The following is a 15,785-nucleotide window of genomic DNA, read 5'->3' as shown; positions in this document are numbered from 1 at the left end:
TTGTAGATTCTGTCAAGTTGATAATTAATGTTAATTATCACAGAATAGAACTGGTATGTTACAGAGTTCAGGAATGTTTAGTTTCAGTAAATAACATATTTCACCAAATGAGTTATACCATTTTTACACCTTCATAAAGAATGGATGAAAGTTGCATCTGCTTCAAGTTCTTGCCAGTACTTGGTGCTGTTGATTGTATTAATTTTAGCTACTGTCAGATACTTTTTTAAGGATGGCCTTATGAGCAAGTGTTTACAGGAATTTAATAATTCTTTCCCCATGATGCTATCAATAAGTAAAATATTAGAGAAATCCAATTACCTAAAATAGTAATCTGTGACAAATTTACTCTTTCCAAGTTTAAATTGTCTTATGTGTAAAAGGAGGCTAATAATGGTTTTCCTTCTAAGATTGTAAAATAAGCCAATGAAATAGTATTTATTTAGCTACTAAATATATAGAACCAGAAGTCTCTAGAAATGACATTGAAGACTGCTTCCTCACTGTCTTCCTTATATGAACATTGCTCCTAAAATCTTGAGAGAAAGTACAATTCATTATGCTCTTTCATTTGTTTCTCTGATAGTAGTCCTGCGAGGCCTACTAAGCTGGTGTTTGTTTCACATATGAGAAAAAAGAATACTGGCTCTGACTATGTTATATACCAAACTCAACAAATGTTATCTGATATCTTGAAGAGAAAAATTGTTTCTCTTTGAAAGCAAGACCATTGGCAACATCTACTAAAATCTGACAATATACATACCTTACAATCCAGAAATTCTATCCTTAAGTTTATACCAAGCAAAATGAATACATACATTTACCAAGATATATAATAGAATGTTCATGGAAGCACTACTTATAAAATAGTTCCAAAATGAAAACTACTCAAATGTTCAGTAACAGTACAATGAATAAATTAGGGAATGATCATACAATTAAGTTCCATACAGCACCATTAATGAGTAAATACTACTAAATGATGAATTTTATAACTGCAATATTAGATGAAAAATGCCAACAAAAAGGAGATACCATATGATTCCATTTATATAAAACTTTTTATGAACATTTTTTAGTGACAGAAATCAGAATGATAATTAACCTTGGGTAGGAGAAGCAATGTGACTGGAAAGGAGCTTGAGAAAATGTTACAGTGTTCTAGCAATAACTGGTATATCTCATTAGTAGTAACATGAATGTCACCCCAACATGAAAATTCATCAAGATTTATATATGTACTTTCCTACTTATGTTATACTTCAGCAAAATGTTAATTTCCCTTCTCCAAAATAGAAATTCATTATGTTTTCTTTTAGACGGGCTACAACTATGTAGCCTTGGCTGGCCTCAAACTGAAAGAGTTCCACCTGCTTCTGTCTCTTTAGTGGTATGATTAGAGGTATGCATACCACACCTGGACAGAAAAACATTATCTTAGTAAATAATTTTCAGTGGTTCTCATAGTAAGCAGACCAAGTCCAAGGCTGCTTTATCATGCCCTCCATGACTATACACACACACACACACACACACACACACACACACACACACATTCTCGCTCCTGGTTACTTCCTCTATTTCATTTCTTGAATCATAATTCTCCTTGATTACTCAACACAAGCCACATGGCCTGCTTCATGGTCTGTAAACATAATAAAGTGCTTTCTATCCCAATACTTTATATTTGCTATTCTCTCTGGCTAGATTGCACTTCCTTCAGTTTGTCATATACTTGATTTCTATTCATACAGGCACCAGCTCCAGTGTCACTTCTCAAAAAATTCCTTCAGCATTCAAAAACAGTGTTTAGTTACCCATAAACACATGTCACTGTATTTTCACACTGCATCTGTAACTCGCTGAAACTATCTTATTTATGTATTAGTTGCATTTATATCTTTGCATCCTCAATAGTATATAAACTTCAAAAAAAGCTCAGACCATGTTACATCACATAATTATTTCCTAATAAATTCCTTGACAATAGGAGGTGCTCATGTAAGTACTAGTATTGAATGAATAACAGACTGAATGAAGACCTCTGAGTAAAACTTTACTAGGTTATATCTAGTATTTTTCTCACAAAGGAAAATATTTGTGGAATTATCTCATTCTATATATTTTAAGGATAGCTTTGTTTATACAACTTGTACTGTCCTCCTTAGTTTAATGTAAAATGTTCAAATCATCCCCTGATGTTTTCATTGCACTTTGATCAATATTTATTCCAGGAAACACACTTCAGATAAAACACCATATCCTAACCAAAACAGACAAACAAGAAAAAAGAAAAACCAACCATATCCTGAGATGGGAGAAATCAGATGGAACTTAACGTTGACTCCCTGTCCCTAAAAGACTCCAAAGAAAACCAAAATGTGACCAGCAGATAGTGGAATTTCTTTTCTCTGGTGCTGTATTCCCAAGAATAATTTGATTCATTGTCATTTCAAGTTTTGAACAAACAGTAAACACTGAGAAAGCATTATCTAAAACAGTTCAATAAGCAGTCAATGACTTTATCGTGTGTCTAAAATCTTTATTTCTCATGGTTTATAAGGTACAACAACTATGACAGGGCTGTCATCAACACTGTGCCTTATGATGTTGTCCATCGTTGGTATACAGCACACCGAACCCTAACAACTGAATTGAGAAAGCCTGAGAATGAGCTTTGGGTCAAATTGAAGCCTGGAAAGGTAGGCCCCAAACTCTATAAAGATACATCAAGTAAGCTTGCCATACAAAATTGTTGAAAATTAAAACTTGTTTAATATGTGTCAACATGTTACAAAGGGAAAAGATTTTTCTTATTATTCCTGGTCCTCCCAGTCATTCACTGATGATTGGGAGCAGGCACCACTTTATCTCCAGACATTAGACATATTTATTTTAATGATGAAGGAATTTCAGTAAGATCCTTTCAGCTTAATGATTCCATTTTTAAATCTTGATATTTCCTGTAACTACAGAATAGCAACAGCTATTTAAGAAAGTATAAACTGAGGATTACAGATAAAGAAACCCATTTCCTGATTTACTTTGAAAAAAGATAATTGCTTAAAGAATATAAGTTCCTTGGGTATACAGAGCTTATAAAAACTATTTTTAATTGCTATTTAGCCTGCTACAAGGTTAGATAAGTCTTATTTTTCCCTTTAATCTAATTATCTTCAAAAGAAAAATATTTTATCAGATGTAACCCATAGAACAATTTAAAGTTTTATCTTTCAGTGATCTCTTCTGATTTAGATTCCCTAAGATTTGCCCTTGTTTACTCTCTTTTTTCATATATTCACAGGTACTATTTATAGACAACTGGCGAGTCCTTCATGGCAGGGAATCATTTACTGGCTACCGTCAACTCTGTGGCTGCTATTTAACTAGAGATGATGTATTGAATACTGCTCGTCTCCTGGGTCTTCATGCTTAAAATTGAAAGCACTTGGCACCTTACTACCAGAATTTTATATCAACAGAACAATATTGTGTTAAAATTTGCTTCATATTATCTATTTCCCATTCTATAAAATGGAAGCTTTTCCTTACTTTTCTAGGAGAAGCCTGTTAAAGAAAGGCTTCTGAGTTGTCTAATATCAGTCATCTAGTAGGGTGGATTTCTTCCAAAGTTATGAGACTAATCATTTCCTAATCTAATCTTTTTGATATAATTATAATTACTGTGTTTAAGAAATATAATCTCCATATTAAAAGGGAACCAATAGTATTATATAATTTGTCTTCAGCTAAATCAGAATGCAATACATTCTAGAAATGACAAAATACTTATAAAGCTACATTTGTAAAACGTTTTCAGCTTTTATAATTGGGTTAACTAAGAATATATGCTTTCTTGTATTTTGAATATATCCTACATCTTCTAGCACCTTCCAGTTTCAGTGGTTGATGGGATTTTTTTGATGACTGAATAGTATTCCATTGTGCCACAATTCAAGATTGAGTCCATATTTTAGCTGCTAATGATAATATATCAACAAACATGGTCATGCAGATAATCTGTGATATATAGGTTTAATTTTCCTTTGGTATGTAATATACCCAGAGAGGGCATATGGATAATTCAGTAGTTTTAATTTTTTTTTAACATTCTTGAAAGCTGTGTTCTGCTTCCCATAATAAATATACTAATTTACATGCCCATCAACAGTGAAATAAGCCTTCTTTTCAGTGTACATCCTCACTAACTTTTATACTTTTTGGTGTTCACTATTGCAATTGTAGCTGGATCAAAATGATATCTCACTGTAGTCTGATTTGGCTTCTTCCAGAGGACTAGTGCTATTTTGAAACTTTTTGTCCGCTCCTTGCCAGCAGGTCTAGGTGAGAGGAGAGAGGTGTTGGTCCTGCCAGGCCTCTTCTCTGGGACTGAGTGGGGATGGTGAGTGTTGTCGGCCCAAAACAAACACACAGGGCTGGGAGTCTTGTCTAAGCAGGAACTCAACTTTATTGCATCAGCCTCTTGCTTATATAAACTTGGAGCATAGGGAGGGGGGATTTTTGGTGGGGTGAGATGATGTAGGAGGCAGGGAAGGGTGACAGAGGGTATGGGGTGACTGACAGGGCCAATGGCAAAGCTTTACATCAGCAATGGTGGGCAAAGGCAGGGCCAAACAGGTCTTGCCCTGTTACCCCAATACAGAAGTGATTGAGACAAGTCTCAAAACTCAAGCCAGGCTTAGGCTTTTCCAAAAGAAAACTTGAGCCAGGCTCAGGTTTGTCCTCGAGGCCCGAACCAGGGCCAAAATGGGGCCCAACACTTTTCAGATACCTCTTGACAATTTTATGTGTTCCTTTGAGAACTGTTGTCTTAGAGTTTCATTGCTGTGAGGAGACAACATGATCAAGACAACTCTTATAAAGAAAAATATTTAATTGGAGCTGGCTTACAGTTTCAGAGGTTCAGTTCATTATCATCATGGCAAGAAGCATGGCAGCATCCAAGCAGACATGGTCTAGAAGGAGCTGGGAGTTCTATATCTTGATCCACAGGCACCAAAGACTGGATGTTTCACACTGGCTGTAGGTTGAGCATTTTAGACCTCAAAGCCCTGAGTCCACAGTGACAAACTTCCTCTAACAAGGCCACATCTCCTAATAGCAATAGTACCTATAGCCAAGCATTCAAACACATGAACCTGTGGAAGCCAAACCTATACAAACCACCACAAATGCCATTCTAGAGTTCTTGACAGCTTTTAATCAGTTGCTTGTATTTTGGCTACAGAATTTTTGGAGTGCCCTATATATTTAAAAGAATGTAGAGTTAACATTTTCTCTCATTTTGTAGTTTTCCTTTACACTGCTGATACTCCTTTACATTTTGCAATGTGAGAGCACTTTACCATACTTAAAAGTTACCAAAGACCCTAAAGAGTATAGGTAAAATATACTAATACTGACTGTATTAGATACAAAAGAGCAAAAAACAAGTTTAAAAGCTATAAAGACAAAACACCAGTCAATGACTTATCAGATACATGCCATTATATTATGGCATGCCATCATCTGTGGCCTCCGTATACTGGTGCAATAATGGGAATGAAAAACACAAATATCATCTTAGTATTGTCATAAAATAGTTTTTAATCTCACAAGCCCATTAAAAATGTCCTCAGGAATCTCACAAAATGTATCTTTAGACAGAACTTTGACAATCACTGGGTTAGAATCTTGGTTCTTAGGGTTGGTTCTTCAACTATGTCAGCACATTAAAAGGCTTAGCTGAAACCCCAAAGCTTTGTCTTATAGGAGAGTTTTCCATCTCCTACAGGACATCTCCAGACACTGTTGGTAGCTCAAGCTCAATAATAAAATAGAAATGGGATTCATATTTAATGTTTTCTCATCCTGGAAGAGTTGTCTCCATCTAAATAGTTTCTCAAGAAATTAAATTAGGGGTCATGACAACTCTTTTGAAATAAAGTCATCATCAGCTTGGTATTTATGAAAGAAATTGCAAACAGACTAAAGATTTCTGAGTTTCCATGTAATTCTTACACACACACACACACACACACACACACACACCACTGAGAGTACAAAGGGTTACTGGGTTCTACTGTTCAGAGAACTAACTCATCATGATAGATGTACCTCCAGAATACTTGGATTACTAGGCAAACTTGTATTTGGGCAATTAGATAACATTTACAAATATAAATTCTATTCCTCCATTTCTGTTGATCTTTTCATATTCCCCCTCTTAAAATATTATACACATTAATTGCAAAACTTTTACAGATAAAATTTAATGCTTTGTTTGCTTTATGCCTTCAGTGGTGGTGAGGCGTAGGGATATGATGATGTTTTTTAAAAATATGCTCTGCCTGGCCTGCTGGTGAGTGCACCCCGGATCCCACCAGCGACATTCTGGGGGCTCCACAGATCCCACAGCCAGCACTAGCACTCCCCTTCCACTGCTTGCCCCTCTTCCGGTCTGAGGCCTGCTGGTGAGTGCACCCCGGATCCCACCGGAGACATTCTGGGGGCTCCAAGGATCCCACAGCCAGCTTTAGGTAGGAAAACCCACATACTGCCCTGAGCCCATAGCTGGGTGCCCTGAGTGCTCAGATTCCAGCAGATACCCCTCCCCCGCCCCTGCCGGCTAGCAACCCCCTTCTGCCCATCTCCCGGGTCTGAGGCCTGGACCAGACCTCTGCCAGGTCTGCTGTTGTGTGGACCCCAGATTCCGCCTGAGACATACTGGAAGGTCCACTCAACCCAGAGCCACAGAGGAACAACTGAACTCAGAGCGTCAGACAACATATCCTGAGATATCCAAGAGGAGACACTGCACCCAGAACAGCAGACACCTAGCTGGACTGCCACCTTGGAGGCATCATATCCTGAGGCATCCTAGAGATAACACCGTAATCGGTGCACCTGGAAAAAAATCACAGAGACGTCTGGACCACTAGAAGACCAAACACAAGCGAGACAACTGGAAAGGCAGGCTTCAATCAGAGACAGAAGTACAGGTAGCACTAGATTTAACCAGATGGCAAAAGGCAGGTGCAAGAACGTAAGCAACAGAAACCAAAGTTACATGACATCATCAGAACCCAGTTCCCCCATCATAGCAAGCCCTGAACACCCCATCACACCAGAAAAGCAGGATTCAGAATTAAAATCACTTCTCATGATGATGATAGAGGACTTTAAGAAAGACATAAATAACACTCTCAAAGAACAGATAGAAACCCTTAAAGAGGAAACACAAAAATCCCTTAAGGAATTGCAAGAAAATGCAACCAAACAGGAGAAGGAATTAAAACCATGCAGGATCTAAAAATGGAAGTAGAAACAATAAAGAAATCACAAAGGGAGAATACCCTGGAGATAGAAAACTTAAAAAAACGATCAGGAGTTATAGACACAAGTATCACCAACAGAATACAAGAGATGGAAGAGAGAATCTCATGTGCAGAAGATACCATGGAAAACATTGACACAACTGTCAAAGAAAATGCAAAATACAAAAAGCTACTAACCCAAAATATACAAGAAATCCAAGACACAATGAGAAGGCCAAACCTAAGGATAATAGGAATAGATGAGGGGGAAGACTCCCAACTTAAAGGACCAGTAAATATTCTCAACAAAATTATAGAGGAAAACTTCCGTAACCTAAAGAAAGAGATGTCCATAAATATACAAGAAGCCTACAGAACTCCAAATAGTTTAGACCAGAAAAGAAATACTTCCCGCCACATAATAGTCAAAACATCAAATGTACAAAACAAAGAAAAAATACTAAAAGCAGTAAGGGAAAAAGGCAAAGTAACATATAAAAGCAGACCTATACGAATTACACCAGACTTCTCACCAGAGACCATAAAAGCCAGAATATTCTGGACTGATATCATACAGACCCTAAAAGAACATAAATGCCAGCCCAGACTACTATACCCAGCAAAACTGTCAATCATTATTGATGGAGAAACCAAAATATTCCATGACAAATCCAAATTTACACAGTATCTCAACACAAACCCAGCACTTCAAAGGATAATTGGTGGAAAACTCCATCACAAGGAGGGAAACTACAATCTAGAAAAAGCAGGAAAGTAATCTTCCAAAAACCGTAAAAGAAGGTAGCTACACAAACATATCTCCACTGCCAATAACAAAAATAACAGGAAACAACACTCATTTTTCCTTAATATCTCTTAATATCAATGGACTCAATTCTCCAATAAAAAGACATAGACTATCAGACTGGATACGTAAACAGGACCCAACATTTTGCTGCATTCAGGAAACGCACCTCTGTGGAAAAGACACTACCTCAGAGTAAAAGGTTGGAAAACAATCTTCAAAGCAAATGGTCCCAAGAAACAAGCTGGAGTAGCAATTCTAATATCAAATAAAATCAGTTTTCTACCAGAAGTAATCAAAAAAGATAAAGAAGGACACTTCATATTCATCAAAGGAAAAATGTACCAAGAGGAACTCGCAATTCTCAACATCTATGCCCCAAATGTAAGGGCACCCACATACATAAAAGAAACTTTACTAAAACTTAAAGCATACATTGCACCCTACACAATAATAGTGGGGTGATGAGGAGAGCAACAATACCAACCAGCCAGATCTCCCCAGGGTCTAAACCACCAGCCTAGGAGCACATATGGAGAGCCACATGACTCCAGCTGTACATGTAGGGGAGGATGGCCTTGTTGGGCATAGGTGGGAGATGAGGTCAATGGTACCTTGAAGGCTGAGCACTGAGTGGGGGGGAAGTAATCTGAGGGTGGGGAGGGGGATTGGGGGTAGGTGGGTAAACACCCTCATAGAAGCAGGAGGAGGGGGGATGGGATAAGGGGTTCCTGGGAGGTGGGGGGAATGTGGTAAAGGGATAAAATTTGAAATGTAAATATAATATCCAATTAAAGAGGGGGGAAAAAGAAAAGCGGTTAGAACCAACATCCTTAATAAAATGTCAGCCCTCTTTTTAAAAAAAAAAGCTATCTTGATACTAAAATTTGTTTTGAGAACTGTATATTGCAGAATGATCTGCCTTGGTGTATCTACTCAACAAGCAAGCTGGGCAGACCTGCTCAAACCTCTGAGGTCCGGGAATTCCATCTGTAGGCAGTGAAGACACAGCATCAGAGGATTGTCAATTTGCTCTTCCCCCCACTCCTCTTCTAATATCTCAACGCCCATGATCAGCTTGAAGAAGCTAATGAAGAGTCAGCACCCCTATTCCCTGGGCTTGGGGACTAAGGTGGTAAATGTTGGACTGTCTTTCTAGGGAAAAGTAGTGGTTTTGTGGGAATAGAGAGGATTAGCTAGGGGTTAATTGCATAGCCATAACCTATTAGTAGAAATCTGTATAATTAATATCAAGATGAAGATATAAATTCTTAAATGGCACCAATTTACTTTGATTACAAAGTTTAAGGTTTTAATTGGCATGAGCTTCTTAGTGATATAAGAGTGAGATGAATATTGTTACTCTCATAAGCATTGTACCAGTATAACACATTTAGGAAAACAAAGCTTAGACCCAGTCCTTCTTTAACTTTTTTAAACTGATTTGAGATGGTCAGCCTGTGAGTTAAGGGACTATAGCAAATTCATGACTTGGAGTTTATTATAAGGGTGTTCTCTATGTTTTATTTAGAAATAGCTGAGTGGAGTTAACAGGCAATAGTCCAGATTACCTTACATAAATAGTTGGTTTTCAAAACATCAGAAATCCTTAGAATTGACATGACAAACATTTCAGTATTAATGTTCATTTTCATTAGAGACCTGTCTGCTCCTGACAGCTTCCTATATTGAATTCTAAGAAGAAATTGAGCATCCTTGGAGTTACTCCAGTTGTGATGAGACAGCCACTAGGCAAGAATTGCCACTTTCCTTCTACAGACAAATTACTGTCCAGAAAAGGACACACTTGCAGAATAGTCGACTGATTATATCTGCCTAGACAGAGTAATCAGCCCTTAATAATTCTGCAGCACTAAGGTCTGTCAGATGATCCTGGGCCAGAAGGCAGAAGAACAGATGCTCCAATGTTTTGAAGTAGAGCAAGTGTCCAGGTGTTCAGAGGTCTCTATAAATTGGCTAAGTTTTAGAAGCTATGCTTTGTGCTTCCCACAATTATAGTTAACTCAGTCATTCTGGATTTCTGACGGGGTTGAAAACTTATAGCTATTTACCTTGAGAGAAAAGATTTGAGTGGATGGTCATCAGCTGACATTCATCCTAAAGCCAGGTTCAGAACTAAATGTTTTAGTTAGGATAGATGACAGAGGTGCTGGTTAGTCAACAAAAGGATGGACTGGGTATTAGGACTATCTTGTACCTCACTGGTACAAATTGGCATAATTATGCTCTAATTGTATTTTGAGAGAAAAGTTTCATTTTAACAGGAAGGGTGATGTGTAGGAGGAGTTAAGGTAGGAGGAGTACTGAGAGGAAGAAAAGGAGTAAGAAGAGGAGAAGAAGAAGGAGAGGAGAAGCTAGGTGATGAAAGAGAGAAAGAGGGGGGGAGACAGGGAGGCAGATATTCATGTATCTCCACCAGTCAAAGATAGTTGTTATATCTAGGTTGGTCAGTGGGTTACACCTCTGATTGAACAATTCCAAACTTATAAAGCCTATGATTAACATTATTTTTTAAAAAAATGTATAAAGGCAAAAAGGAAAAGAGGGAATGGGATAGGGGTTTTCTAAGGGGGAGGGGAATGGGGAAAGGGGGTGGCATCTGAAGTGTAAATAAAATATCTAATAAAAAAATTCCAAAAAAGTATTTTATTCTCTGATCATTTCATAAATGCATATAATGTGCTTTGATCATATTTACCTCCCACCTGTTATCCTTGCTTATCTCCCTCCCACTTCAGCCAAACCCCTTCTTGCCAACAAGTCTTCCCCTACTCTGATGTCTTCATTGTGACCCAGCAGGTTAGAAAGGGAGTATTTGGCAGGATAACCAACACTAAATATATTTGGAAAAGACATATAGAAACCTCCTTCGTAGAAGATTCCTAAAACAAATCAAACCCAGTAACCCTTTGGACTCTCCATGGTGTGGGCTGCAGTAAAACAGTACCTCTGGACACAACAAGGCCATTGCATGCAGAACTCATGGTAGTTGTCACTGTTTGTGCATGATCAAACCAGCCAAAAGTCCCAGGATGGATGAGGGAGGAACTCATGTGGTCCCACCCATACCAGAAGATTGGTTAGCAATTGTTAGCTGCTGAGAGAGGGAGAGACAGTTTTCTTTAGGAATATGGTTCCTGTACCCATGCCCCAGTAGATGGTACAATGCCCATACACTTACAGGAAATAGTAAGTAGACTCAGTGGGTTTAAAACAGAGCACAAGAAGATGTGAGTGGAAAGTATTGGGCAAGAGGAATTGAAAGAAACAGAATGGGAGGTGGATTTGACCAAAACATATGCATCTATGAAAATATCAAATAATTAAAAATGTTAAACTGATGTTGAAAAGAGAATGAACATGTTTAAGTATTAAATATTTGTCAGTATTTCTAAATTTTCTTTTAATGCCTTTTTTTCTCCTTAAAAGGGCCAGATGGTCATGTGACTAGATATGATCTGGATTGGCTGGTGAAAAACAGCTATGAAGGGCAGAAACAAAAGGTTATCCAGCCTAGAATATTATGGAATCTTAAACTCTACCAGCAAGCCCAAGTTCCATCTGTTGATTTCCAGTGTTTTTTAGAAACAAATGAAGGATTGAAGAAGTTTCTGCAGTACTTTCTGCTGTATGGAATTGCATTTGTAGAAAATGTCCCTCCCACTCAAGAGCATACAGAAAAGTTGGCAGAAAGGGTCAGCTTAATCAGGTAATTTACTACATTTCTGATATGCACAATAACTAATTTCTAAGACATGAGGACTAATTAAAAGATGTACAAAGAGCTAGCTCATGAAGTACTTGTCTCAAATGTAATAGACCCAGGTTTAGTCTAAATTTAGTTCTAGGCATACACCTTTAATCCCAAGATATAAAGCCAAGCAGATCTCTGAGTTCAAGGTCAGCCTTAGACAGAGCAAGTTCTAGGTAAAGAAAAGCTTAAATCCAGGCATGGTGACACATCTTTAATCCCAGGAGACAGGCATGCAGATCTCTGAGTTAAGGTCAATCTAAAGAGCAAGTTCCAGGACAGCCAAGCTTAGGCAGTGAAGGAGTTGGAAAACAGAATCCTGGAGATAATGTAATAGAAAAACAGGGCCATGTTCCAGCCCTGGCAAGCAGCAGCCTTGGCCATGTGGCTCTGGCTTTAGAGTTCAGAATAGAATGTGAGGGTGGGGAGGGTAGAGTGGGGGCGGGGGTAGGCGGGGGCACAGCCTCATAGAAGCATGAGGAGTGGGGATGAGATAGGAGGCTTCTGGGTGGTGGGGCGAAGTGGGGTAAGGGGATAAAATCTGAAATGTTAAATATAATACCCAAAAAAAGAAAGAAGGGACTACTGGGACAATTGATGCTACTTAGCTGGTGCTAAGAAATTTGTTGTGATTAAGAAGAGACCAGCATCACTGAGGTGGAATCTTCTGGGAAGTATTTTCCAAGAACACGAAGAAGCTGTGTTCCAGAGACAGCCAAGGTTTTACCTCCTGCAGCAGCTGTACTTGGTAATGTGTAAGAGTCACCCAGGTGGTACTGGTTTTGAAGGAGGCATGAAAGCATCATGAAGAGCATCTGAGGCATGGCACTGTGAGAAGCCATGGAAGGCCATTGGTGAAGGTTCAGCCCCAGTAGCAATAGATGGCCCAGGACTGAAGGGGTCTTGCAAAGGGTTTGAGGCTTGGAACCATGAAGAGAGCCTATGAGAGGCTATTCATGAAGCATAGTTGTAGTGATAGACCCCAGTGTATTGAAGATGCCAGTACCACGGGATGACCACCAAGAACAGCAGCAGCAGTGGAGTGGATCAACCTGAGCTTAGAGTGCTACAGACAGCAGAGCTGGAGAAGTGACAGCAGCCCTTTGGAGGAGCTCAAAAGATCATGTGGATTCCCAGACATTTTAACAAGAAGCTGTAACATTAAAGTTGAATATCTTGGAGAACCCAAGATGTTCGAGATGCCACAGCTGTGGGCTATCTGCTGAGGAAAGCTGCTAACAGGGAGTGGAACCAACCCAGGAAAAGAAGTTTGTTTCAGTCAACAAAGGTGAAAAGGAGTTGGAGATCAGAAGGCTGCTTTGTCATCAGCCATAGAGATGCAGAGTTTAGAGTTTGCCCAGCTGGTTTCCTATCTTGCTTTGGGGATTAAATTTAAGTGACTGGATGAATCTCAGAGAGATTTTGAACTTTGAACTTTTAACATTTTTGGGACTGCTGTTGACTATGACAACTTTGGAAGTTGGACTAAATGTAGTTTTTATTATGCCATGGGTAGGTATAAGTCTATGGGGGCTGGGGAGTGAAATGTGATTGTTTATATATGCTTGGCCTAGGAAGTGGCACTATTAGGAGGTGTAAACTTGTTGGACTAGGTGTGTCATTGTGGACATAGGCTTTGATACCCTAGTCCTAGCTGCCTGGAAGTCAGTATTCTGCTAGCAGCCTTCAGATGAAGATGTAGAACTCTCAGCTCCTCCTGCACCATGCCTGCCTGGATGCTGCCATGTGCCCACCTTCAAAAAGAGAAGTTATAATGACTCTTGTATTTGTCTTAAATGTGGCCAGTTATTCTGACTCAATCATGTACTGGTCTATAAATCAATCCAATATGGGAAATAATAGTCTTCATTTGGAGGGCTGAATCTGGACATTTTCAGAGACATATTTGGAAGTTAGCTACAGTTCTCTATGATGTTATGTTAGCAAGAGATAAAGTTGGGACAGGATCTGGATTTCAAACAAGTGTTAGTACATGTGTTAAGGCTCTTTTAATTGTCAAGTTAAAATTACTTTTGTTACTTCTACAGTATTTAATGTAAGTTGCATTGATTGTACAGTTTCTAATTGTGTTAGTGTGTTGAAATCCAGTATGTCAGTTATGGAGGTCTATCAACCACCTTTTGGTTTTTTGCTCTGAGTATCACAGAATCTTCTGGAAAAAAAAACTTGTAAGTACTTGAAGAAATGAGGCAGGCTTTAAGCAGAAGCAAGAGGGTAGTGGGCTTGATTATTGCTGGTATAACAGCTTTAATTACACTAATTGCTAGCACCACTGTTTCTGCAATTGCTTTGACACAAAAAGTTAGGACAGCTACTTTTGTTAATAATTTAGCAAAAAATGTTACTAATGTGTTGAATATACAAGAGGATTTAGATAGGCATTTGGAACAATGGATTGATGCTGTTTATCCAATTCAAATTATTGAAAGGAGTTTCAGAGTTCAAGAGTAAGGAGCCATCTCAAGTGTCATGCCAAATACCATTGGATTTGTCTGAGTTCTAAAATTTACAATGATGGTCATTATAATTAGAAAAAAGTTTAAAGACACTTGCCGTGTATTTAGCAATAATTCTATCACCTCTCTGGATGTTTTAACTTTGCCTAGTGAGCTTACGAATTTAAAGAATGCTGTCCTACTGTGCATTGATGGGGCAGATATTGCTGATAAAATTATCCATGGCCTAAGGTCAGTATTTCCATTTTGGTCTAGCTTCAAGAATGGCCTATATAGCTTGATCATAGCTTTTTGTCCTGGGAATACTTTTATTTCTGCCCATCATGTTACAGCTTGTCTTGAACAACATCAACATGTTAGCAGCCAAAATACATGGCTTAAAACTGAAAATGGACCCCCCAGACAGAGTTATTAAATTAATAGGCTGGCAAGTTAAGGATGGGTAAGATTCTGCACAGAGCCTTACCAACCTAAGACAAAAGTGCATTGCTCTTAATGCATATTTCATGATGGGTAAGGCAGGCATTCTTGTCAGAAATAACTAAGACAAGCCTAGTCTTGTTTATTAAATAAAAAAGGGGGAGAGGCAGAGAGCCTTTGGAGCTGCTTGGCAAGATTCTGACATTGGCCAAGGACAGGGAAATGTGCTACTTAGCAGGAATATAACATTGGCCAAGGACAAGGAAGTGGGCTTCTGACAGGAGTCTGACATTAGGCTAGAACAAAGAAGTAATTTTAGGCAGGAATCTAAATTTTAGGCTAGAAAAGGGAAGTAGGCTTCAGACATGAAAATGACTTTGGGCTAGGACAGGGAAGTTGGCTCAGATATTTTGGTCATCCTGATAAGCCCTTAGAAACAGTAATCTCAGGAGAATACACAGAATTTTGTTTGTTGCCTTGCTTGTTCTTTGACTATTTGTGTTTATTGTCTTGCTTGTTCCTTGACTATCTGCATCTATTATGTTGCTAGTTCCTCAACCTAGAACTGATCTTAATACTTGCATATAATTAAAATGTTATCAAAGCAAAAAGGAAGAGGGGGAATTGGATAGGGGGTTCTAGGGAGGGGAAATGGGGAAAGGGGAATGCATCTGAAATGTAAATAAATAAAATATCTAATAAAAAAAACTGTTGAAGCAATCCTATGCATCCTATCAGATCACCGTGTACTAAGACTAGTCTTCAATAACAAAAACAACAGAAAGTCCACATACACATGGAAGCTGAACAACTTTCTATTCAATGATAACTTGGTAATTTCAGGGAAGAAATTAAGAAAAAATTAAAGACTTTTTAAAAATTAAATGAAAATGAAGGCACAACATCACCCAAACTTATGGGACCCAGTGAAAGCAATGCTAAGAGGAAAACTCATAGCTCTGAGTGCTTCCATAAAGAAACTGGAGAGAGCA

The 15,785-nt window shown here is 38.4% G+C and overlaps 1 protein-coding gene across 2 annotated transcripts in view; it reads left to right on the top strand.

Annotated features, from left to right (window-relative positions):
* Tmlhe (trimethyllysine hydroxylase, epsilon) overlaps positions 1 to 4,173 on the top strand; it is a 122,891-nt gene extending 118,718 nt beyond the window's left edge. For both annotated transcript variants that reach the window (XM_076919050.1, XM_034486193.2), the window contains 2 exons: positions 2,567 to 2,705; positions 3,308 to 4,173. In XM_076919050.1, the coding sequence (XP_076775165.1) occupies positions 2,567 to 2,705; positions 3,308 to 3,439 (271 nt within the window). In that variant the 3' untranslated portion in view covers positions 3,440 to 4,173. The remainder of the gene's footprint in view (positions 1 to 2,566; positions 2,706 to 3,307) is intronic.
* The last annotated feature ends 11,612 nt before the right edge of the window (positions 4,174 to 15,785 follow it).

The sequence above is a fragment of the Arvicanthis niloticus genome, chromosome X, assembly GCF_011762505.2.
Source record: "Arvicanthis niloticus isolate mArvNil1 chromosome X, mArvNil1.pat.X, whole genome shotgun sequence".
In the NCBI taxonomy this organism is placed as follows: domain Eukaryota; kingdom Metazoa; phylum Chordata; class Mammalia; order Rodentia; family Muridae; genus Arvicanthis; species Arvicanthis niloticus.
Note: the sequence above shows the minus strand (reverse complement) of the source record. Positions and strands in the feature narration are given on the sequence as shown.